The sequence below is a fragment of the Giraffa tippelskirchi genome, chromosome 10 (genome assembly GCF_054371585.1).
Source record: "Giraffa tippelskirchi isolate mGirTip1 chromosome 10, T2T-mGirTip1v1.2.pri, whole genome shotgun sequence".
NCBI classification, from domain to species: Eukaryota; Metazoa; Chordata; class Mammalia; order Artiodactyla; family Giraffidae; genus Giraffa; species Giraffa tippelskirchi.
The window spans coordinates 132409926-132435772 of record NC_137284.1 but is presented as its reverse complement, the minus strand read 5'-3'; the positions used below and the strand labels follow the sequence as shown (position 1 = coordinate 132435772).

General features: G+C 40.4%; 1 protein-coding gene across 1 annotated transcript; it reads left to right on the top strand.

Moving 5' to 3' along the window:
• The first annotated feature begins 6731 nt into the window (after positions 1-6731).
• TMEM229A (transmembrane protein 229A) lies at positions 6732-8437 on the top strand. Its single transcript, XM_081534143.1, has one exon. It carries the CDS (start codon positions 6743-6745, stop codon positions 8420-8422), a length of 1680 nt encoding a protein of 559 aa, XP_081390269.1. The 5' UTR covers positions 6732-6742; the 3' UTR covers positions 8423-8437.
• The last annotated feature ends 17410 nt before the right edge of the window (positions 8438-25847 follow it).

Sequence of the window (25847 nt, the reverse complement as noted above, 5' to 3'; positions counted from 1 at the left end):
TGTGGATTTGAAACTAAGATATAGTGAGTGAAGCAAAAGAAGTGTTAGAGAGACACTGCAAGGTAGATGGGTGGTGAAGCCATTATCCAAGTCTAAGAACACAAATGGAGAACTTCCCTGACAGTCCAGTGGTTAAGACTGCCTTCCAACGCAGGGGGTGCAGCTTCAATCCCTGGCCAGGGAGCTAAGATTCCACAGGCCTCAATACCAAAGAAACAAAACATAAAACGGAAGCAATATTGTAACAAATTCAATAAAAGACTTTGAAAATGGTCCACATCAAAAAAAAAAAAAAGACCCAAAATAAGAACAGGAATGGGAGAACACATATCCTCTGAGTGGGTAATAATGAATGATGTAATGACTTCATTTTTTGAAATTTCAGTTGGTAGTGCCTGTGGAACACCCAGGTGAAAGGAGCTGATTGAATCCTAGACATATAAATTGGCCTTTGAAATGATAGCAATCATAGGAACTTTTATTTATTGCTAGATTCTATACTAAGCATTTTGTACCCAATAGGAGAAATTGCTAGCTGGTTTGAAATACCTGTCCTCTTTATCTCCCTCCCCAACAATATTCCCCTTCATCTATACTACGAGAGCTGCTTTATGGCTGGATATAAATCAGTACCTAGCTGCCTGGGAAAAAGACTATACCCCCCCAATCTCCCTTGCTAATAGGGATGGATCATCCTGCAACTAAATTATGACCAAAGGACTAGGAATGGAAGTGTTTTCAATAGCCTTTTCTTTATCCTTCCTGATGGCTAGAATGCAAACAAAGGACTTCCCTAGTGGTCCCGTGGCTAAGACACTGCACTCCCAATGCAGGGGACCAGGGTTGGATCCCTGCTCAGAGAGCTAGATCCTGGCACAGCCAAATTAAAAAATAAATAAATACTCATGTTGATATATGGCAGAAATCAAACCAATATTGTAAAGCAATTATCCTTCAGTTAAAAATAAATAAATTTTAAAGGAAGATTTCTAGAATAGACAAAATAGGCAAATACTTGGGAACAAAAGGCATACATAGTAAGGCAACCACATGAGATAGGACCTGGGTACCAGAAACTATAACACCACATGACCCCAGACATCTACTGGAAATTATTCATAGGAGAAAAATAATTTGCCCCTTGTTTAGACTACTAATATTTGAATGTTCTGCCTTTTAAAACAAAACCAAATCATAACTAGGACACATACGTTATCTTACCTAATCCTCATAACAACACTGTCATCCCTATTTTTGAAGTGAGAAATGAGGCTAGGACAAGTGAGGAGAGAAGCTTACCCAAGGTCATTCAAAAAGGAAGCAGCTGAGCTAGGACTGAGTCCAAGCAATCTGATGGCAGAGGCCACACTCATTATCATCAAGCTTCAGAAAACCATCTAGCTCTCTGACCATTCCAGAGGCACTCCACACAGACAACAATCAGATTTTCTTTTTTAAAAATTTTTATGAAATTATAATACATGCAGAGGAAAGAGAGAAAAGAGCACATCCTTATTTTTAAATAAGAATATATTTGATCAAAGTGTTATTTTGTTTCTAGCCTATATGTTTCCTCCTATTTTATGTGCTCACCTTCCCTTCTCTCCAGATAAAGACTTTGGAACCATCTTTTCCATGTTTATTTCATGACCCAGAAACACATTATTAAAGTACACTGAAGACTCTTTTGCAGACTCAATAACTCTGGGTCCTCATGTTTTTCCTTACAGTGAAGTCCCCAACTACATGAATTATTCCCACTGTAAATCTTTGAACTGTCTTTAATCCCCTCTCAGATTTTTACCTCCAAACTGTTGATGGTGGCAAATTTAGCAGCATATATGGCTTGAGAATGAGTTTTGCACAGCACTTCCTTTGTACATGTTAGCCCACCCATCATACTGAAGAGATTTAAATACTTGGTGAGTTAGGAGGCTCTTTCTGTTTTTCAAAGACAAAGAGGCCTTTGTGTGACTGCTGAAAAGCCACATGAATAACTTGAAAACAAAGGGTTTGCCGATTACAATCTGTTCTTTATGTTTTCAGAATTTGTATTTGGTTAACCATAATCCACTAAAATTCTCCTGTGGACAAGGAGGCCATGGGAAAGAGTGGAGCGACAGTTTCTTTCTGGGACAGGCCCAGTGGAGCAGCAGACAGAAGGGGTGGACCCGCCTGGGGAGGTAAATTTCAGAATGGGACCAGTGCCACTGGGTAGGTGTGAGAAAGAGTAAGCTCAGAGAATGCAGCTTGCTATTGCACACACCCAGATTGAGAAAAAAGATCTAGGCTACAGTGAAATTCTAAAATGTATACGTTAATTCATTTCTAGATATTTGGGTAAAAAAATCCAGCAAAGGGAAATACCTCCTGGTAAGAAGTATTCTTACAGGTAAAATTATTCTTGGTAGGATTTGGGAATGTTCCCTAAAGATGCTTCAGGGAAAATTAGAAGGAGAAATTCTTTAACTCTGTAAGTTAATTTCAGGGAAGAAATAACCTTATGGGGTGAGAAACTAAAGTGGTATCATTGCATGCAAATACAGAGATAATATGAAAGACGTGCAAATTCTGGAGACACTATCATTAGAAACGATGTTTTATTTATTTGTTTATATAGCGGTGGGAACATGAAATTTAGACCCACAAGTCTTGTGCATTGAACAAAGAATGAATCTCTCTAGTAAATAAGAAATGTTGCTGATAAATTTTAAAACGCCTCTTAGCCCAATGGAAAGGGATATGAACAGATAGTTCACAGAAAAGGAAAGACAAATGGTTCTTCTATATTTAATATAATGCCCTCTGTACTTATAATATAATTAAAAATTAAAACTACAATGAGGTACTATCTTTTTCCCGTCAGATTGGCATACATCAAAAAGTGTAATAAAGCACCACTGGCTAAATTGTGTGAAATAGGCCACTTCATAATTGCTGGTGGGAGTGCAATTGATGTACTTCTTAGACGAACAATCTGGCAATAGCCAGAAAAATTACACATATATCATCCTTTCACTTAACACCTTCATTTGTTGGAATTTATCATTTATATATATATATATATATACAATATAATATAATATCAAAGCCTTGAATATTATCTTTCACACATGTGAGATTACAAGTGAAAGACTTATATTCAAGGCTTTGATACTGTAGCATTTTTACTATGACAAAAGATTTGAAACTATTTAAATGACCATCGGTAAGAGCCTCGTTAGGTAATTAACGACTCACTCAAACAATGACATAGTATTTAGCCATTCAAAACAAAAACTAAAGATAAGTTCTGTACATACAGATTAAGAATGCATAAAATGCACAAATAGTGAAGAAATGCACAAAGTTAATAGTGAAAAAAGTAAGGTGCAGAAAAAAGTGTACGGTATATTAAGTTCATCATAAAAAATGTTATACATATACAATATTGTAAAGTTAAAAATAGATAAATAAACTAATTAAAAAAAAATGTTAAGGGGGCTTCTGTTCACTTGTCTGTGCATAAAATATCTCAGGATAGCAGCCAAGGGACTCACACTAATAATATTGTCCCAAAGGAAAATGGGTGGATGGGAGACAGGTATCAGAGGGAATGTTTCTCTGCATAGCTTTCTGTACCTTTTAAATGTTGAAGATGTGAAAGTATTGAGTGTTTTTAATAAAAGCTAAGTTCAAATTTTATGGACTCTGAGGGAGAAGGTGAGGGTGGGACGTTCTGGGAGAATAGCATTGAAACATGTATATTATCATATGTGAAACAGAACACCATTCCATGTTCGATGCATGAGACAAAGGCTCAGGGCCGGGGCAATGGGATGACCCAGAGGGATGGGATGGGGAGGGAGGTGGGTGGGGGGTCCAGGAAGGGGAACACATGTAAACTCATGGCTGATTCATGTCAATGTATGGCAAAAACTATTACAATATTGTAAAGTAATTAGCCCCCAACTAAAATAAATAAATTTATTTTTTAAAAAAAATAAATAAATAAATAAAAGCTAAGTTCAAAATCATCTAGGCTTGCACCCAGCTTCCCCAAGAGTTCTTTTAATTCTTGAAATACAATTTTCCTATTTTGGAATTTTCTTGTCAATAAATGAAATGTCTTGTCTATCACATATTATTACAAGGAACCAATGATATAAATATGAAAGCATTGTATAAACTATGAAGTATTATACAAATGCAAAAAAGCCACAAAACCCTGTGTTTACACATAATGGTAGTGATTGAGACTGGACCCCTGCTGTAAAACATACAATGATATTTCTAAAAGGCTTGAAGAAACTCAATGCTGAATGTTTAAGAATGTTACACAAATTCAAACTCATTTGTTTGCTAATTGTTAAATTCTGGCTCCTCAGAATGATTTTTTTAGCCTTAAATACAAGTAAGAATTCACTTTATGTCACACTGTATTCAAAAATAATTATGTGTAACTCAGACAATACATGTAATGTACTAGGAAAACTTGTGATCTCAAAAAATTCTACTGTGAGTGTTTGCTTAGAAGGGGGAGAACTTTTGGAGAGAAAACAAGTATCCCAATTATGAGAGTTCAAGTGTATAAATGCTGATTTCCATATATTTAATCTCCCTGAAGAGAAATAAATATCCCATATACATTCCAGAATGGGAATGCCAAGTAGGACTCATTTTTCTTGCCAACTCCTGTGGCCTGGTGATGTCTTCCAAGATCACTCTGTTATACAGAATTCTAAGGCAAAGTCTAGACTTACTAGGAAAGAATACTGCAATGATTATGTCTGCCTCATACATAAGACTGAGGAAGGTTGGGAGGGACCAGACACAGTCATGCTCGCTTTGCATGTTTCCCTGTGCTTCCCCTTCTTTCTTCCTTTATATCCTATCCCTCTATAATTTCCCACACAAAGATTTCTAGGTAAGAGAGTTACATTATAGAAGGATTTGTAAAGCTTGATACTGAGAAAGGAAGCGATGATCTCCTAGATCATCCCCTAGAGGATCCCCTAGAATTCCTAAGCAGCAGGAAAGAATGAAAAAATGGAAGAAGAGCTTGTCTGGAGCTTAGTTAGATGTTTTTAGCTCTGATTGTTAAATTAAAATGTGTAAAAGTAGGCAAGATACACATGACCTAGTTGATACAACATAACTAGATTTTATTTACATATAATGGTTTTTCTAGTAGTCATGTACAGATGTGAGAGTTGGACCATAAAGAAGGCTGAGCACCAAAGAATTCATGCTTTCAAACTGTGGTGCTAGAGAAGACTCTTGAGAGTCCCTTGGACTGCAAGGAGATCAAACCAGTCAGTCCTAAAGGAAATCAACCCTGAAAATTCATTGGAAGGACTGATGCTGAGACTGAAACTCTAATACTTTGGCCACCTGATGCAAAGAGCTGACTCATTGGAAAAGACCCTGATGTTGGGAGGGGCTGAGGGCTGGAGGAGAAGGGGACAATGGAGGATGAGATGGTGGATGGCATCACCGACTCAATGGACAAGAATCTGCAAAAAACAAAACAAAACAAAAAAGAATCTGCGCAAACTCTGGGAGATAGTGAAGAAAAGAGAAGCCTGGTGCAGTCCCTGGGGTGGCAAAGAGGACTTAGCAACTGAGCCTGCTACCTGATGATTCAGTCCCTAGCATGACAACATCCATGCGCTGACTTTTGACAGTTGTGAAAAGAAATCTGCAAAGGAACCACATTTTAGTCAAGCTTTTAAAAACCAATCAGAACTTTAGCCTTACTCAAGGGTCAATGTCACCTTAAAACTTGTCTCCTCACCACACTTATTTCTCTCTCTTCCTTAATTCGCCAACCATTTAGCAACCACAGATTGTAAGGCTGAAATGAGAAAGGGGAGAGAATGAAGAGAAGTTGCTTTAAAAATGGAGGAACTACCTCAGAATTTTAATTTTCCCGAAGGGGAGGAAAAATTCCCCAGAAAGCTTTCCAGCCAGGAAACATCTGAACTCCTTACAAATTAGAACTCTTACCTAGTTTCCCCTAGACACGATTTGTGGGCTTTTTTTTTTCTTTCTCCAGGGTGCAGGGGTGGAGTTGTCAGTATAAGTTACCTCGAAGGTTATCTCCAATTGTAAGACTAATTCAAAATTGGAGAAAAAGCAGTGGAACACACCAAAATTCTGGATTCTTCCCACCCTCTCCACCTCCAAAGAAAAGAAAAAAAGAATTCCTGCTCTGCTTTCTATTTCACTCTCCCCTTCTGCGATGACCTAGTTCTTCTGCAAGGAGAAAAATCGGCACCGGGATGTGCCAATGTGAGCAAAGGTACGATTCCGGATTTAAGATGAAGCAGTGCCTGACCCTACTGGCTTCCAATCATTTTATAACTTCTGGGGGACTCAGGCCCCTGGACTGGAGCAAACAAACCGCTGCAGGAGAGACTGACAAAGCGGACCAGGCCCCAGTGCAACATTCCCCACCGCAGGGAACCGCCGGGGGCGGCCCGGCCTGGAGTCTCGAGTTTATCCTCAGCGACTGGGACACAGCTGGCTTTGAAAAAGGACATTAAATATACAGCACCACAGTTTGGTCTCGGGCTCAGCCTCTGGTCGGTGGTGCCTCGCCATTCGTCTTCGCCAGCCAGGCCCTGGCCCCGGTCCCCTAGATGAAACGGATGCCCACCGGCTCGCAGTCACACCTGTTAGGTGTTTCTCCGCGCGGTGCCTCCGCCCCAGCCAACGCCTCCTGCCCAGCCGGGGAGCCGGGTGCAGAGCGGGGGACGCGATGGGAGAGGCAGGGCCGGGCCTTCCCCAGCGGACTCCGCGGGGCTCCGCGCGCAGGGCTGCGGCGGGGAGGGAGGGGAGCAGCGAAGGCGGGAGAGGTCGGTCGGCCCGGGCCAAGAGGGCCATGGGGAGGGCCGGGGGAAGGGGCGTCGCTGCTCGCGTTACGCTTCCACAGGCTGCAGCAGAGGCGGCGGGGCTGAGCCGCGGAGGAGATGGGGTTTGCTCCAGCGTCTGCATTTCTCCTCGCGGCCCCGGCGCCACCGCCCCTCGCCGGGCCTCGGCGCCCGATAGGCCGCGCAGGGTGAGCGCGGGCGCCGGCCGGCGGCACCTCGCTGGGGACTGGAGGCGAGGGCGCCGCAGGGCCGCGACGGGGGGACTCCGCGAGCCGGGCGGCCCGCGCGTCCCCGGATCGCAGCAACTCCGGCCGCCGCCGGACCGCGGCCGAGACGGAGCTCCCCGCGCGCCCTCCGGGGGCCAGCAGCGGCCGGAGGGCGGCGCGGGGCTCGGCCCCTCCGCCCAGGAGCTCCGCGCACCCGGCGGCGGTGGCGGCGTGGGATCGGGCGCCCGGGCAGCCTCCGAGCCGATGGCCGGCAGCGACGCGAACGACGAGGGTCCCGCGCGGAGGGGCGGCGCGGCGAGGGGTCCGGGGGCCCCCGGAGGGCGGGGAAGCGAGACTGCCGCCAGCTGCCCGGAGCCGCTGTCCACTGCTGAAGCGCCGGCCGAGGGCGCCGCGCTGCCCGCTTGGATGCGCCTCTACTTCTACGGGATGCACGGGGTCACCCTGGACGTGCTCCTGTCCGCGGCGCGGCGCTTCGCTCGCCGCCCGGACCTCCGGATGCTGGGCTTCTCCTCGCCCTACCGCTGCCTCCTGCACTCGCTCACCCACTTGGCCCTGGAAAAAGTCTACCTGCAGCAGCGGCGCTGCCCCAGCGCCTTCGTCTTCAATTTCCTCCTCTACCCCTCGGCCCACGTGGGGCTGCAGACCCTGGCGGGCGCGCTGCTCCGCCGGGTCGGCGGGCCGGGGGGCACAGCAGCGCCGGGGGCGCTGGACTTGGCCCTGCAGTACGTGCTGGCGCTCTACCACTGCCAAGTGTTCCTGAAGCGCTTCCTGCGCTTGCGGTACCAGCGGCGGCAACAGCTGCGGGGCGCGCCCCCCGCCCCTGCCGGCGCCCGGGCCCCAGCGACAGCCGGTGGTCGGCGGCGGCGACCTCGCGGTCTCAGGGGCGCCGGGGGAGCACCCAACCAGGGGCTGCCGGACCTGCTCCGCTTCCTTTTCTTCGGAATGCACGGCTTTTTGGATGAGATCTTCTTCACCTTCTTCTTTAACTTGCTGGGTCGCGGGGACGAGACGAGCAGCGGCCACACGTCGCTCTGGTCCTTCCTTATGTATGGCAGCTGCAGTTTTGTGGTGGAAAAGCTCTATTTCCACCTCCACTACAGTCGGGGCTGGGGCACCTGGAAGCGAGTGCCCTTCTACGTGATCTTCATCTACGCGTGGGAGTTGTCCTGGGGCCTGGGACTCCGCACTTGGGGCGCCTGTTCCTGGGACTATTCTCACTATCCGCTCAATTTCATGGGCCTTATCACGCTGATGTATTTACCTGGTTGGATATTCCTTAGTGTGTACCAGAACCTACTTTCCAACGTGTTGTGGCGGGTGCAATACGTACCAACTAACTAAGACCAAAAAAAAAAAAAAAAAGGCACTGGATTCTCATGAATGAAGGCAATTTATTTTTACACAATAAAACGGAGGGCTTTTTTTTTTAAGCCTTTTAATTTTTATACCTTTTACTAAACTTTTCCAATCTGTTTTAGTTGACATTTTAGTTTTTCTGTTGGGAACGTATGCATAATACTATAATACTTTGAAATATTGCTGGAAATGTAACTCAAAGTACTTAACTCATCAATATTTTAAAACCCTCACTAGTCCAAACAGCAAACCATCATACCTTAACATCAGAAAGCTGTAGTATTCACTTATTTGCACTTATTTGGCATAGGTGGGTGATAGTTACTAATTTTTTTTTTTTTTTTTTTGCAAGTAAGGAAGTTCTTCAACTCAGAGAGACCAATGATTTTTACAAGATTCGGGGAAGTTTTCTCATTTAATGATTTGTTTACTTTCCTTTTAATCCCATGTCATTTTAATTTCCTGCCATGTTTACCAGTGACTGCTGAAATCCAGTGTCTTGTACTCCTGAAACTACAATTAATAGCTTTTAAAGTGCCTCTGTATAGCACACGAATGAAAAGAAGCTGACAGATTTGAAAACACACCCTATGAATCGATTTTTAGATAAGAAATCTTGTCTAGCAACTCAGACAGGTAACAGTGTGTTAAGATATTGATCTCCTTCCTGGAAATGATTGCTTTCCAATGTGGATTAGCCTTAAACGCCAAATGTATTAACTTTAATCAGATCCTGTGTTATCTTTGGGTGTAAATTTTAGTGCTTATGCAATCATGTAAAATGTCTACCTTACATGTGCAAGGGCCACCCTTAATAGTGTTCTAACAATAAGGACTCTTTTCTATATGGGGTTTCAAGAGTAGAAGCAATTCCATGGAATAAAGTGAACTAGAATATTCACCCTAATTGCATTAGCCCTAATTGTTTTCAGAGAATACAGATATGTATTTTCAGCCTATTTCTGCCATGGCTCACTTGTAAACATTTTTCTGTGTTCTTTGGGTCCCATACAAAGTTCTTGGACTAAAGTCCAATGTAGTAATGTGCATTATAAATCAATGATAGCTCTTTGGTGACTCGTTCTTAAAGTCTGGAAGCTCCAAAGTTAAATAAGATGATGTGAACCATTTGAGAGATCATATCTAATCAATTAATAATGTACTTTTACTTTGTTTGATGTGTTTTTATTATACTTAGAAAAGAAAAGTAGAATTGAGTATAGCTCATCCAAGGATGACTAATACCTTCTCAGTTTTTGTTATAAAGATAATTAGGAAAGCTTGGAGTGTATACAAATAAATATATATTCCTATTCAAAATATTAGGTTGCCTAGATTGTAAAAGGGCTTCCCAGGTGGCACTAGTGGTAAATAACTCAGCTGCCAGTGCAGGAGGCATAAAAGAGATGTGGGTTTGATCCCTGGCTTGGGAAGATCCCCTGGAGGAGGGCATGGCAACCCCCTCCAGTATTCTTGCCTGGAAAATCCCATGATCAGAGGAGCCTGGCAGGCTACAGTCCATAGGTCACAAAGAGTTGGACATGATGGACGACTAACACTTTCACTTCACAGCAGAACTTTTGGGAGATCAGCTCAATTCTGCTTCTCCTCTCCTCTGTCACACTGATTATTTTAGCCAGTCAAAGCTTGAGTAGAAACTGTTGGAAGTAAGTTAAATGTTTGCAGAGAGTAAAAGTGTCACTTTGTGGAAAAGATTTCTGAAAACCTGGGGAGAAAAATAAAATGTAAATATAGACACTAAAGTTAGTCAGATGCTGGACAAAATATTTGTAATTCAAATCTGTCACATGTGCATGAGTCGAAGTTAAGTGTGGCATGGCTCCACACCACACATTCCAGTGAAAACAACCAAATCCACAGCTTCTGGAATATGGGCTAAATGTATATATTCACCCTGCTGTCATTCACATGCTGCTCCTTCAGCTTGCTTAAACTGCTAACCAGCATTCTCAGGTCAAAGTCATCAGGAAGGAAGAAAGCTTGCTATCTTGTTTGTTTTGCTTTTGATGTTAATCTTATTTAAAGGAAAGGTCAAGATTTTTCATTGATTCAATTCATTCAAGAAATAGTTATTGAGAGCCTGCTATTTTTCAGACACTTGTCTGGACCCTGTGACTACAGCTGTGACCCAACATAAACAAAAATCTCTGTCCTGATGGAGCTCACATTAGAATGTGAGTGCATTGATTTATATGAGATTATGCTGATTTGCAAGGCTACTGTTTTAGTTTATTATTATTAGTAATAGGTTATAAGAGGCAGATGTTGTCAGGGTTCTCATCAGGGCTCTCCCTGGAATATCAATCCATCAGTCTCTAAAACAAAAGCCAATTAACAGTCCCTGGTGCTCCTTGTACAAAGAGCCCTGTTCATTTATATTCAGGAAGTGATTAGCCTGTCTATTAACTCAGCACCTTGCTTTAGGACTTCTCATTCTGTGTTTACTCAACTTCTTAAAAGTAACATTTGCTGCAACTTCGAACCTTTAAGAAAAAGCAGGGAAAAGAAAGAACCATCAGATTGATCAACTTGGTTACTCATTAGCAGTTCAGATATAGAAATAATAAGGCAGTACAATATTAACTACTACAATAATAGTTAATATTTAGGTAGCACTTACCACCTACCAAGAACTGCACTATTAACATATGTATATACTTTTAAATAAATAAATGTATGTATTTACATGTATCTTAAATGAATATATTACATATGTCTCATATGCTGCTGCTGCTAAGTCGCTTCAGTCGTGTCCGACTCTGTGCGACCCCATGGACTGTAGCCTACCAGGCTTCTCCGTCCGTGGGATTTTCCAGGCAAGAGTACTGGAGTGGGGTGCCATTGCCTTCTCCAATGTCTTATATATATGTATTTAATTTTAAGTAATACATAATATTTTAGGCTCATATATGATATAAATTAAAGATAACAACAACTCATATATGATACATATACCTTAAGTATACATGTGTGTGTGTATGTATGTGTGTGTGCTCAGTCCCTCAATTATGTCTGACTCTTGTGACCCCATGGACTGCAGCCCACCAGGCTCCTCTGTCTATGGGATTTTCCAGGCAAGACTACTGAAGTGGGTTGCCATTTCCTATTCCAAGGGATCTTCCCAATCCAGGGATCAAACCCAGGTCTCTTGCGTCTCCTACAATGGCACAAACACACACACATACATATTTACTTAAATCTCTAACAATTCTTTCTCATGAGGACAGTGAAACTGAAGCCCAAAGAAGTAACTTGGTTAAGTAATCAAGCCATACAGCTATTTAGACAGAATCCAAGTACCTTGGACTCTAGGCTCTGTTCTTAACAGAAAGGTTGGCATGCCTCAACCTACTGACCACAGTGAATTGGGATCTCCTATGGATTTCACCTTACAATCTGTATTTTCTCTTCTCTGGCACTATCATAGATGCAAGGGCAGCTGTAAAAAAGTAGCAAGGATACTCTTTCATGTTGCCTTTTTAGTCTCTGGAAATAACAGGGTGCTAATACCAGGATGCATAACTGACAGTCAGCCTAGCTCTAATTCCCAGATGACAGATTTTCTAGTCAAGCAGTGCTCTGCAGTAGAGTTCTTCATCTGAAGTCAGATGATCTTGAATATAAGAATAATATATCAAAATGCAAGATAACTCATATCACAAGCAAGAAAAAATATATATAATTAAGGCTCTCTTCTTTAATATAGCACTCAGAATGAGCTTCACTGTAAAAGCTATACAACCCCAGAATTAAAATTTTTTGCAGAGATATGTGTTCTGCATTCAGTTAATCACCTTAGAGTTGAAGAAAGTTCTTTTTTTTTTTTGGCCGCATGGCATTTGGGATGCTAATTCCCCCACTAGGGATTGAATGCACTCCATCTGCCTTGGAAGCACAGCATCTTAACCACTGGGGCTCCAGAAAAGTCCCAAGAAAGTTCTTAATAGAAAAACATGAAAAAAAAGTAATAATTGTGGTTCTCACTCCATGTTTAACTTAGGCAATGCTGAAATTTCTTACATAAAGTGCTTTAAATTTTAAATCAATTCTATCTCGGCTTTCAACCTAAAGAGAAATTTTAAGCTTTTTCATGGTTAGTATCAATGAATATAGATGTTCCTGTTATACCAGGACTCCAGCAATGTTGATAATCCATTTCAGTATTTCACACATTTCACTGTACTTAATTTTGAATATTTCATTACCAATATTTGACATTTTATGTTAAACTCAGCTTAGAAAAATATGATGTGCTTTGTTGTTTAAGAATTATGAATTGGTTAATCCTACCCCTTTAAAAGATAATAATTTCTACTGTTTTGAAATAGTCTCTGCTGGCATTATGGACCTGGTTCTATTTTAAAAAGATGGCGAGGAAGAATTTTGGTAGATTTCTTTGATTCTCTCTCCATTTCCAAAGTACATTAAAAAAAAAAATCACTATATTTGGAAAGGAAGTTATACTCATGATACAGACTTGGAGTGATAAATAAGTCATTGGATTGTAATATTTGACAGCATTTTAGTAAAATTGATGCTTGCTTGTATTAAAAGGCATTAAAAAAAACACTTTACCTTTCAATTTTAAATATAATATACTATCTCCAATATACTTTCCAACAGTGCTTAATAGAACTAAGATCCTTTACTCAGAGAGAGTAAGATGAAACACCCTTCCCTTTTCTTCATCAAACACATGCCTCAGTTTATGCTGCAAGGAAAGATGGCAATAAAGATGGTTCTTTTCTGTTGCCAGTTTTTTTTTTTCTTTCTATTCTTCGATGTGGTACCAGAGGAATATACAAAAATAGCACTTGACTGTATGGACATCTATTCATTAAAATTAACCTCTTTCTAATTTTTAACATGGAGACGTGAAGCTATCATACAGGCAATGACTTCCAGTTGCTAAAAACCCAAGTTGTAAATTAAACTGTGACGTGTATAAATTTTCCTTTAGATATTTTTTCTTAATATAAAGAGATTGTAAATATGGAGATTTTTTTTCTTTAATCTTTGAATTCTCTTTGCATAAGTGGTCAAACAAATGACCAAAGTGCTCCTAAGGAGAGAGACAGACACAGACAGGCTGATCTTTGATGTACAGAGAAGTTTAATGTTCATCTTAACCTCTTAAAAATTCTGTTATAATCCAAAAGTCACATGGATCAACTTTCCCATTTAGAAGAAAATATGTCTTTACCACAATTAAGAATTAAGGATCTAAAGAAACCACGAAGATTAATAACATCCAACCTTCTATCCAAGGCTAGAATTCCTTACATCTCTGACAGATGGTTTCTCAGCTCAGCTTGGACTATTGACAGTATTAACTGTGTTTTTCATGCAAAGACTAAATGAGGGGAAAGCTGTCAAAGCTGTGTTAATACCCACCCTGGTCTATTTGACTTCTCAAAGTTTCCAGGAACTAACAAATACTGGTCAGCCAGCTTGTGTATTGTAGTGAAACACTTTTTGAGAAGGTCTTCTCTCTTTATTTAAAAGAAGAAAAAAAATCAATGTTTCATTCTTTTACCATAATACTCACCATCCACTTATTGTATATTTTCAAATGATGCTTTATTCACTAAGTCTAAGCAATAGGACCTTGAAAGATTTGAGTATAATTAAAATTACTTCAGAAGAATAAAACAAACACTGGCTGCAAGCAAAGGAGTGAAAAATTAAATACTAGGAATCTTCCTTGTGTCACTGGAATTTCAACAGGTTCAACCCAGGAAAAATTTGGTTGCTGCCCAGGTCTACCTATGGAATATAAGCTGGGAGAGTTTCCTGGTAGCTTCCTTGAAGCTACCAGCTTTATCAAGAAAGGCATTGAGGAGACGCAGGTGTGACAGAAGCAATTAGCTAACCAGAAAGGATGAGAGATACCATGGATCAATTCTCCCATTCAAAAATAAATTATACTTATGATATTAAGCAGAGAACTAGCCTCACTTTTGATGGGTTTCCTACAAATATTTATATTACATGCAAGGTATTTTATTAACATATTATTTATACTTCATGCATGATAAAAATAAAAGTAATCTCAAAGGATCTCAGTTTTGAAACTTTAAATATTTTAAAATAATATTGAGAGAAACATGCAGAAAGTTTGTCATATCATTTTGATTACCCACTAACTTTTAGGAACAAAAGCTAAACTGAATATGCTCTTGTTCATTTCTGAAGAGGATCTATTTTTAATCTTAACTTTTTATTAGAAACCATGAGCAGACAGGAAGAAAATATAAATAAAAGAGTTCCCTGGAGTACATCAAAACCAGAATTCAGATTTCAAGTATTTAAAAACAAGAGTTTAACAAAATTTATCGTTCCACTTACTTGTAATGATGATATTTTCAGCAAGGGAAATAGAAACAAAAGAATAATAAAGGCAGAAATAAAATATACATTGAAAGGCATAGTATTCAATAGTCTTAGAGAGTCCTTGCATTATTTTTCTTTGGCTAAAATGATTCACATTAATAAATATTATTCTAGGTCTTTATACCATGTAAGACTTGAATTATGAAGAAAATTTTATGTTTATAAAGTACTGCACATGCAAAGTTTGATTGGGTACCAAAATGTACACTTTATTGTTGCTATTGTTCAGCCATAAGTCCTCTTTGACTCTTTGGGACCCCAAGGACTGCAGCATGCCAGGCTTCCCTGTCTTTCACTATCTCCTGGAGTTTGCTCAAACTCATGTCTATTGAGTCAGTGATGCCATCCAACCATCACATCCTCTGTCGCCCCTTTCTCCTCTTACCCTCAATCTTTCCAAGCATTAGAGTCTTTTTCAATGAGTCAGTTCTTTGCATCAGGTGGCCAAAGTAGTGGAGCTTCAGCTTTAGCATCATTCCTTCCGGTGAATATTCAGGGTTGATTTCCTTTAGGATTGACTATCTCCTTGTAGTACAAGGGACTCTCAAGAGTCTTCTCCAACACTACAGTTTGAAAGCATCAATTTTTTGGTGCTCAGCCTTCTTTGGGCTTCCTAGTAGCTCAGCTGGTAAAGAATCCACCTGCAATGCAGGAGACCCCGGTTTGATTTCTGGGTTGGGAAGATCCTCTGGAGAAGGGATAGGCTACTAACTCCAGTATTCATGGGCTTTGATGGCTCAGATGGTAATGCAGTGCGGGAGACCTGGGTTCGATCCCTTGGGTTGGGAAGGCCCCCTGGAGGAGGGCATGACAACCCACTTCAGTATTCTTGCCTGGAGAGTCCCCATGGACAGAGGAGCCTGGTGGGCTGCAGTCCTTGGGATCACAAAGAGTCATACACAACTGAGCAACTAAGTACACAGCCTTCTTTATGATCCAACTCTCACACGCATAAATAACTACTGGAAAAATCATATCTTTGACTAGATGGACTTTGTTGGCAAAGTGATGTATCTGCTTTTTAATACACTGTCTAGGTTTGTCATAGCTTTTCTTCCAAGGAGCAAGAATCTTTTAATTTCATGGCTGCAGTCACCATCCGCAGTGATTTTGGAGCCCAGGAAAATAAAATTTGTCACTGTTTGCACTTTTTCTCCATCTACTTGCTATGAAGTAATGGGAAAGGATGCCATGAGCTTAGCTTTTGAATATTGTTTTAAGCTAGCCTTTTCACTCTCCTCTTTCACACTTTATTGTTATTGATACTTATTTGATGAAATTTCTGAGTTTGTCTTTTCTGAAATATTATTGGATATACTATAAAAATTTTAATAAAGTGTCATTGATGTGCATACCCAATGCACGGGTAAACAGTCTAAAGCTTATTTAAATGTAAAGTTGTGGACCATTAGAGTTTGAGAGGATAACTAAATGCCACCTAATTCAACTCTCAGCCAAAAGAATTAGTTCTTCTAGATTATCTTTTACAGGAATCTGTCCATCCTCTTCTTGATCACTTCTGATGATAGAGCTCTTTGTACTTATTCAGATCTCCCAGGCCAACTCATTTTTTTGTTCTATACTTTGATAGCTAGAAAATTCTTACCAGAAGGACCTCCCATCTGTAACTTTCATTTTTCCAACTATTTCATCCATAGACAAAACGAAGGTTTCCAAGTGTGGCTTAATCATCTTACTCCAGGCTAGATATTCAAGATCCTTTAGCAATATGTAATAAAATATACAGTAGTAAAACTATCACCTACTTTGATCTAAACACTTTATTTCTGCAAATGTAGAACAAAAGTAAGCATTATTAGTTGTTTTAGCAGCTCAGCCAGGTCATTGTTTCTGTTAAATTTTCATTTATATTTCATTCTCTCCTATAGACTGCCATTAACCCAGTGGTCCTCTTCATGCTCCCATGCATTCTGATATAAGTAATTGGCCTGGATCTGTGCTTGTCCCATATTCATTACCGGGTCTGAAAATGAACTAAAGAGAAATGAAGGTAAGTAGAGTGAAGAACAGAAAAGTTGCCATTGAATTCACTCTTCATTTCTTTTGTCCCTCCTCTTTTCCAGTTTCAACTTTTGGGAGCAGGCATATGATATTCTCTGTGTTTTCTCAACACTTAGCAATGAACTTAGCACAAAGCAGGTGCTCAAAAATTTTTTTGGTGAATATATATGAATTCTCATGCCAGACATAACTCAGTAGCAGAAACAGGAATTAGGAATGCCGCCAGGTGGCAACATATGACTTCAATGGGACATTTATTTATGGAACATAAATTAGACCCACCAAGTACCTAGAGAAAATGTAGAAATTGCTTGATCTTCTCATAGTCTTCCTTCTTTCCTGAGCAACTTCTTTTGTCAGGCACAGAATTCAGGTAGTTCTTTTAAAGAATTTAGCCACATTATAATCAAAAAAAAAAAATTGTGAGCTATTTAGAGAACTTAACTATCCTTTAAAACATTATTTCTGAAATATGAATTTTTCTAAAAACTGACATACACATAAACTGGTTGGTAGTGCTTGTTTTATCACATAACACTCCAAAAAAGAAGGAGCTACCAAGTTTGCACCTTATTGATGTCTTGATTTTCTTCACTGTTTTTTGCTGATGACCTTCTGGATTGGAGCAACTTTTGAACAGATATGAAAATAAAATTCAAACTTACATGCTTGCTCAGTCGCTTCAGTCATGTCTAACTCTTTGCGACCCTATGGACCATAGCTGGCCAGGCTTCTCTGTCCATGGGATTCTCCAGGCAAGAATACTGAAGTGGGTTGCCATTTCCTTCTCCAGGGAAAATTCAAACTTTGTTAAAGTTATAAAATTGATTCTAGTGGCAGGTGGTAAAGATTTATGTTTTATTATCTATGAATCTGGTTCACTTCTTGCTATATTTCCAACCTCAAATATTAATATTATTGGCAGATTGTAGTCACAGTTCTGCTGAAAAACAAAACTACTAGGATGTAGATAGATAGACAGATAGACTTATCATAAGAATTTGGCTCACACAATTATAGAAGCTGGTAAGTCCTAAGATCTACAGGGTGAGTCTGCAAGCTGGCGATCCAGAGAGCCACTGATGTAGTTACAATCCAAAGACTAGTGGGTTCAAGATCCAGGAAGAGCTGATATCTCAGTTCAATCTGAAGACAGGTAAAAACCAATGTCCCAGCTGGAGTGGGAGGAATTTCCTGTTATTCAGAGAAGGTCAGTCTTTTTGTTCTGTTCAGGTCTTCAACTGATTGGATGAGGCTCACCCACATTAGGAAGGACAATGTACCTTATCTATTGACTTAAAGATTAAACTCATCCGAAAAACCCTCACCAAAGCACTCAGAATAATGATAGACCACATATCTGGGCATCCAGTGGTCCAATCAAATTGATACATAAAATTAACCATCACACAGATCAAAGCATTCGAACCAAAGGAGTTAAAATAAGCATATGGAAAACTGAGACAAGTCCATTCATTCATCTGGTCAACAGCTATTTAAATGCGTACTGATGTTGAAGCCGAAACTCCAGTACTTTGGCCACCTGATGCGAAGAGCTGACTCATTTGAAAAGACCCTGATGCTGAGAAAGATTGAGGGCAGGAGGAGAAGGGGACGACAGAGGATGAGATGGTTAGATGGCATCACCGACTCAATGGACATGGGTTTGGGTGGACTCCAGGAGTTAGTGACGAGTTAACTAACTGGAGTTAGTAACTCCAGGAGTTAGTTGGGAGGCCTGGTGTGCTGCGGTTCATGGGGTCGCAAAGAGTTGAACATGACTGAGCAACTGAACTGAACTAACTGAACTGAACTGTTAAAAAGTAAGAAGACATAGGCAATTAGTTTTTCATAGAGTGGGGAATGTGAATTTTAAAACAAAAGTGGACTACAGAAAGATGCTGCAGGTGGAAGTAATGGTGCTGCCACCTAGGCGAGAGAGCATGTTGGGAAGATTCCAGTTGGAGGGCCCAGCATGTTCAAAGACCTGGCAAAAGTGAGTATCAGAGTTCTGAGTAACTCAAAGCCTGTTGTATCTGGTTGAGCAGAATGGTAGGGGGAAGAGTGAGACCTGAGCCAGAGGGGTAGGCAAGAGGCAGGTCTTGAAGGTTTAAGGAAACACTAGAGTTTGGAGGACCATTTCCTAAGGATGTTGACAAGTTAATTAGGGGTTTTAAGCAGGCAAAGGACTTGCGGTTTGCATTTTGCAACTTGCATTTTTAAAAAGAAAACTGAGATCAGAGAGGACAAGATTACATATAGAGAAAGACCAGTTATGAGGCTGTTATACAAAAGATGAAAAAGATGATAGAGAGAGAGAGACCAGCATTATGACAGAGGAGATGGACTAAAATATAGATTCAGAGATAATCAAGAGTCAAAACAGACAATGAATAGTGATAAGATGGTTGTGCAAATCAAGAGAGAGAAGCCGAGGCAACCAGCCAGCTAAAATTGTAGACTCAGAGCCCTGAGGACCTCTGAAAGTAAGTAAAAAGTGGAAGCCTGCGAGAGATGTGGAAATAGATGACCAGATAGGCAAGAGATCCTGAGAATGCAATAGTGTCAACAACAGAAGAGAGGGAGAGGAGGATGTGTTCAGTGCCATCTGTAAAATTAATCAGCAGAAACCACAATTAAATAGAGATGGGAGCTTCCACACCCTGCAAGGAGAACAGAGCTCTTTGGGAAAAAGAAAGACTCCTCTCCTCGCAAGGACCTGGCCAGTGGGAATCTGTGGATTCCTTGTTCACTCTGGCTCTCCCAACTGCCTTTTCCCCTCTGAGAAAGTTTCTTCTTCCCTTGCCATGTGGGGCCTTGCACGTCAATGGCTGTGGTGGCAGACCCTGCATTGTGATTCTCTGCTGAACCTGAAAAACAAAAAAATCTATCTTTTCTGGAGAAATATCTGGCAATCTATTTGTTTTAGGTCAACACATCGAGTTCAGCCTAACATTAAATTTAAGGACAGAGTTAATGACCAGTGTATTTCAAGATATACAAGAAAGAGGAATAAAAGCACAGAAGGAAGGATGCTAGATAATGCTAGTTGTTTTCTAAATATGACATGTGTTTGTTCATTTAATTCTCACAGCAACCTGGTGATGTAGATACTATTATTATCTTGGTTTTTACATATGCTATTACTGCCACATGGGAGAATTAACCATCTTGCCCAAGGCTTGCAAGTGATAGAACCAAAATTTGGACTCAGATAATCTAGATCCCAAGCAGCATTCTCTATACACCTACATAGGCAGGTGGAGGAAAAGGATAGAGAAGGAAAAACTCCTAGGACTGGCATCGCACTGGATTTGCATGCTGCCCAATATATGCAATCCAATAAAGAACCCAGAGAAAGTCTGAAGTCAGCTCTACTCAAAGAGAATTTAAATCTATATGTCATGACTAACTCTGATTCTTGATTCATTCATTCATTCAGTAAAAATTTATTGAGCACGTACTAGACAATAGGGCTTCCCAGGTGGCTCAGTGGTAAAAAATCTGCCTGCCCAGGCAGGAGATTCAGGTTTGATCCGTTGGTCAGGAAGATTCCCTGGAGAAGGGCATGGCAACCCACTCCAATATTCTTGCCTGGGAAATCCCATGGACAGAGGAGCCTGGTGGGCTACAGTCCATGGGGTCGAGAAAGAATCAGACATGACTTAGTGACTAAACGATAGCAACTAGATAATAGGCAGTGAGAATGCTGTGGGATTAACTGTCGGCAAGTCTGACATAGACCCTACCATTGATATCCTACCTTATTGTATCAGTCAGCTCAGGCTGCCATAACAAAATACCGTAGATTGGCTGACTGAAGCAACAGAAACTAACTTTGTCAGTTCTGGAGGCTAGAAGTCTGAGACCAAGTTTTCGTAGGGTTCTTTTTTAATGAGAGCGGTCTTCTTGGCTTGCAGATGGCTGCCTTCTCACTGTCTTTGCATAGTGGACAGAGAGCAAGCTCTCCCCCTCTCTTCTTATAAAACACTAATCCTATCAGATTAGTGACCTCATTTAACCTTAACTACCTCTATACAGGTTGTATCTCCTAATAGAGTCACATTGGAGGTTGAGGCTTCAAAATGTGAATCTGGTGGGGAACATAATTCAGTTCATAGCACTTACTCTTTTTTAATTCCCACAATGATCCTATGTGATTATTCTAGTTACCACTGATTATCTTCATTATCTACAGTCTATAGATGAAGTCTATAAACTGGTGCTGAAGAAGATTTTTGAGAGTCCCTTGAACTGCAAGGAGATCAAACCAGTCAATCCTAAAGGATATCAACTCTGAATATTCATTGGAAGTACTGATGCTGAAGCCGAAGCTCCAGTACTTGAAGGCCACCTGATGCAAACAGCTGACTCATTGGAAATAAGACCCTGAGGTTGGGAAAAATTGAAGGCAAAAGGAGAAAAGGGTGGCAGAGGATGAGATGGTTGGATAGCATCACCAATTCAATGGACATGAGCTTGGGCAAACTCTGGGAGATAGTGAGGGACAGGAAGGTCTGGTGTGCTGCAGTCCATGGGGTTGCAAAAAGTCGGACATGACTTAATGACTGAGCAACAACAAAAAAACACAGATGAAGTCGTTGAAACTTACCTGCCCACACAGCTAGTAAGAGACAGGAACGAGACTCCATTTCAGTATTCTTTTTTTTTTTTTTTTAATTTTGCTACACTAGGTCTTAGTTGCAGCATGTGGTATTTTAGTTCCCTGACCAGGGATCAAACCTGGGCCCCCTTCTTTGGGAGCACAGAGTCTTAACCAACTGTACCACCAGGGAAATCCCTCAGTATTCTTTTTAGGCAACATTACCTGTCTCTCAGAAAGTTCAGGGCTGTATCATTTGACAGGGAAAAAGAACATCTGAGAGAAAAAAAGGAGCTGCCCCTTAGTTTTCTCCTTCTAATGTTACATAATAGAGTCATCCTCATTGCTTTTTTTTTTTCCAGTTCTCTCTAGGGACAAGTTCTATTTTGTCCAGTCCTAATTTTAACCTTTCTTACTAGTTGTGCACAGATTTTTAAGTGAGCCTCTCCCCATTTTCATTTTTTTCTTCAAAGTTTGTCTGTTTGTTACTCAGAAAATTAGCTCTCTGGAAACCTCTGAACACAGACACTGTGTCTCCAGGCCTTTCTGAGAGGCTGAGACAGAGGCCCTAGAGGGAAACTATACTTGGAGTCAGTTCATTTAATTTCATAGAAACTATTTTTAGACTGGCATTTAAAATACTTGACTTGGGTATTCAAGAGTACAAAATCAATTTTCAATGTATTGAAACTATAATTAGGTAACTACTTTTCCATTAAGTTTATAGGGTGTTTATTTCCATTTCACAGACATGAATTCCTAATAATATTTCTGGGCGATCTATAAATAACTCCAGATATACTTATCTATGTGATGCTTTGCTTTTGGTGGCATAAAATAGAAAACATAGGTAGCAAGGTATTGAGTTTTCTTTGCCAAATGAAATAGTTTGCTTTTTTAAAAATCCAGAAAATGGCATATTACTTTGGAAAGCTGCATGCAAATCAAGTAATTTAGACAGTATCAAAAGGCAATGGTGATCTCCTAAGCAACTGCCATTTACAGTTTAAAGGTTCAGTATGTTCCTTCTTCAACTAAAGCACAGCATAGTGAAGGGATGCATCATCTGCGGGTCTCCCCTGGTGTTAGAAATGATCAGCCTTCCAAAAGCACTAAAAATAGCCGAGTGAAAACCTCTTGTCAAAACAGCTAGATGAACTTTTTGAGGCTTAACAAAGTCCAGATTTCTAAATGTTACCACACAAATTATATCCTTGGGGTAATATAATTATTTCAATGGTAAGAAATTCTGTTAGGGGTCAGCTCGATGCTTCCAAACAGTTTAACAAAGTTGATTAAAAAAAAAAAAACTTCCCAAAATGGAAAAGGTCAGTGATTGAAAGCTGGCTCTTCAAAATGGCCTTTCTACAAAACTCCTTTTTTTTTCCCCTAGTACCAAACTTTCTTGAATAGGTCCATTCACCAAAATAGTTAAATATTGAAAATAGTTGAATCTTGAATGAGTCCATTCACTAAACTAGTTAAATGTTGATAAATAGTTGAATAATCAACTTACTCTGAACCCATGCTGTCCAATAGAATGTTTTGCAGTGAGAAATGTTTAATATCTGTTCTGAACACGGGCTTCCCTGGTGGTTCAGACAGTAAAGAATCCACCTGCAATGCAGGAGACCTGAGTTTGATCCCTGGGTTCAGAAGATCCCCTGGAGAATGGCATAGCCACCCACTCCAGTATTCCTACCTGGAGAATCCCCATGGACAGAGAAGCGGGCTACACTCCATGGGGACGAAAAGAGTCGGACACGATTGAGCAACTAAGCACACATACACTGTCCAACATGATAGCCACTGACCACATGTAACTAATGAGTAGCCTAAATGCTGCTAATGGACCTGAAGAGCTAAATTTCAAATTATATATAATTTTAACTAATTTAGATGTAATAAACACATGTGGCTATTGGCTACTATATTGAGTTACACAGCTCTATGCCATATATATTAGTTTTATCATACTATCATAAAAAAGGGCCATAAACTAGGAATATGTCATATAAGTTTCAGAAATACAGTTCTTCAACTTTCATAGCTTTTCTATAACCTGTTTTGTGGAAGAGCTTGGTACCTCAAGCTATGCCTTTAAACAAAGCATTGAAATGTTTTCAGACGGAGACACATTTGCATGTCTGGTCTTCAGTTACACTAGGGGAGGTCCTTCTGAACACTGCATTTCTGATTCTTCTTATGAAACTGGGAAGAAATTGGAAAAATGAAGAATAAAAGAATTAAAAAAAATAAGCTGACTGGAAAACTGAAATTTAAGCAGGGTCCTTTGTATCAACTTACAGCAAAGCTCTTAGGAAAACAAAACTTTGAAATTCCGCCATAAGGTCTTGTGTTATTTGAAGGAAATGACTGTTAGTGCAAGTCTCACGTTTCAATGTGAATAGATATGTGGGGATGGAGTGAAGGGAAGGCTGTAAAGAAAGCCTGTCATTGTTCAGAAACAAAAGGATGTTCCTTCCCAACATCTGATGGCACTTTTTTAGAGCCCTTAATTTCTTTCCTCCCTTTCTTTTAAGGAACCTGAGACTTTCCTCTGGTTCTGCCTTCTGCTCTCCCTGCTCCTATGTAGGGTTCTTCATGGAATTCACTCAACTAGATAGGCTTGGCTTTGCCATGATCAGTTGCTATTTGATTAATGAACTTCTGTGGGCTTCCCTGGTGACTCAGATGGTAAAGTGCCTGTAATTCGGGAGACGTGGGTTTGATCCTTGGGTTGGGAAGATCCCCTGGAGAAGGAAATAGCAACTCACTCCAGTACTCTTGCCTGGAAAATTCCATGGATGGAGGAGCCTGGTAGGCTACAGTCCATGGGGTCGCAAAGAGTCAGACACGACTGAACAACTTCACTGGTTCACTGCTGGTATCAGTCCCCAATGGTGTTTAAGATTTTAATTAATCTTATCCTTTTGTGTTCAGTACTCCTTGAATTCTTCCCTTATTGACCAAATAAATGATAATATAAATTTTCACACAGAGATTTGACCATGTGGGTGTGCTCAGTCACTCAGTTGCGTCCAACTCTTTGTGGCCCCATGGACTGTAGCCTGTCAAACTCCTCTCTCTGTCCATGGGGTTTACTAGGCAAGAATACTGGAGTGGGTTGCTGCTTCCTTCTCCAGGGAATCTTCCCAACCCAGGGATCAAACCTGTGTATCCTGCTTTGGCAGGCAGATTCTTTACCTTGGAGCCACCAGAGAAGCTAGAGATTGAGTAGGTAAATTTAAAATTGAGTATGTAAATGTGTAAACTGACTCTTCAATTCACTTGCAGAAACCAACACAATATGGTAAAGCCGTTTTCCTCCAATTAATATTAATAATTAAAAAAATAAAAGAAATCGGCTTCAATTAAAAAAGGAAGGCTTAGCTATGATTTTTCAGGGATGAAATATCGTTCCATAAGTAGCATTAGCCTTTGTTATGTGTTTTGTCTATTCTGTAGGAGAGTGAACTTCCTCTCATGGACCAGATCTAACCTCATTTAAATTCCAGGAGGTATTCCTTATTGGAATATTTAAGTATATTTTTGCCTATTGGGGTTAGATTAAAAAAAAAAAACCTTCATAAATAATACATATAATCTATCTCAAAATCCCTCACTCATAAGATTTCTTTAAAAGTCTGTTTGCAATCATGCTGTTTATTGATGAGAGTGGGTATTAAGGATCCTTTTTCTGTAACCACAAGGGCATAGGTAACTGCATTTTTTACAGACGGATTCTGTCCTAGATCAAACATAAGGACAAAAAGTTCACTGGAATAGGGAAGGAGAGCAGAGGGTATATTCCTGCAAGGTCAGGGAGGAAGGACATCAAAGGAGGAGTGGCTGCAATAGGGGTCAGGAGATGGGAGAGGTGTGTAGTCCAGGCCAAGACTGGATTTATCCTGTGGATATTGGGTGTCAGTTGAAACAGGAGAGTGAGCCATCCGTAAGCAGATATGGGCTTTAGAAAGACTACTCTGATTAGCAGGGAGAGACTAGGGAATGACAGAGAAACCAGAAGGTCGATGTGAGAATTCAGATAAATGCTGAAGGTCTGAGTTAAGGCTGTGGCAAAGTGGACAGGAGAAAGTTACTCAGAAAATAGGTTCTGGAAAATTAATGGATACAGCAAAAGAGGGATAGGAGGGGCTGTGACAGTAAGATTTTAGTCTTGGGTATGTGGGAGATGGAACACTGCATCATCCTCAACATTTTTTTTTCTTTTTCTCTTTATTTCTTTATGTGTGTATATGAACAGTATGAAAAGGCAAAAAGATAGGACACTGAAAGATGAACTCCCTAGGTCAGTAAGTGCCCAATGTGCTACTGGAGATCAGTGGAGAAATAACTCCAGAAAGAATG

Coding starts and splice junctions, on each gene's coding strand:
- TMEM229A (XM_081534143.1), top strand. CDS start 6,743: ATGGGAGAGGCAGGGCCGGGCCTTCCCCAGCGGACTCCGCGGGGCTCC.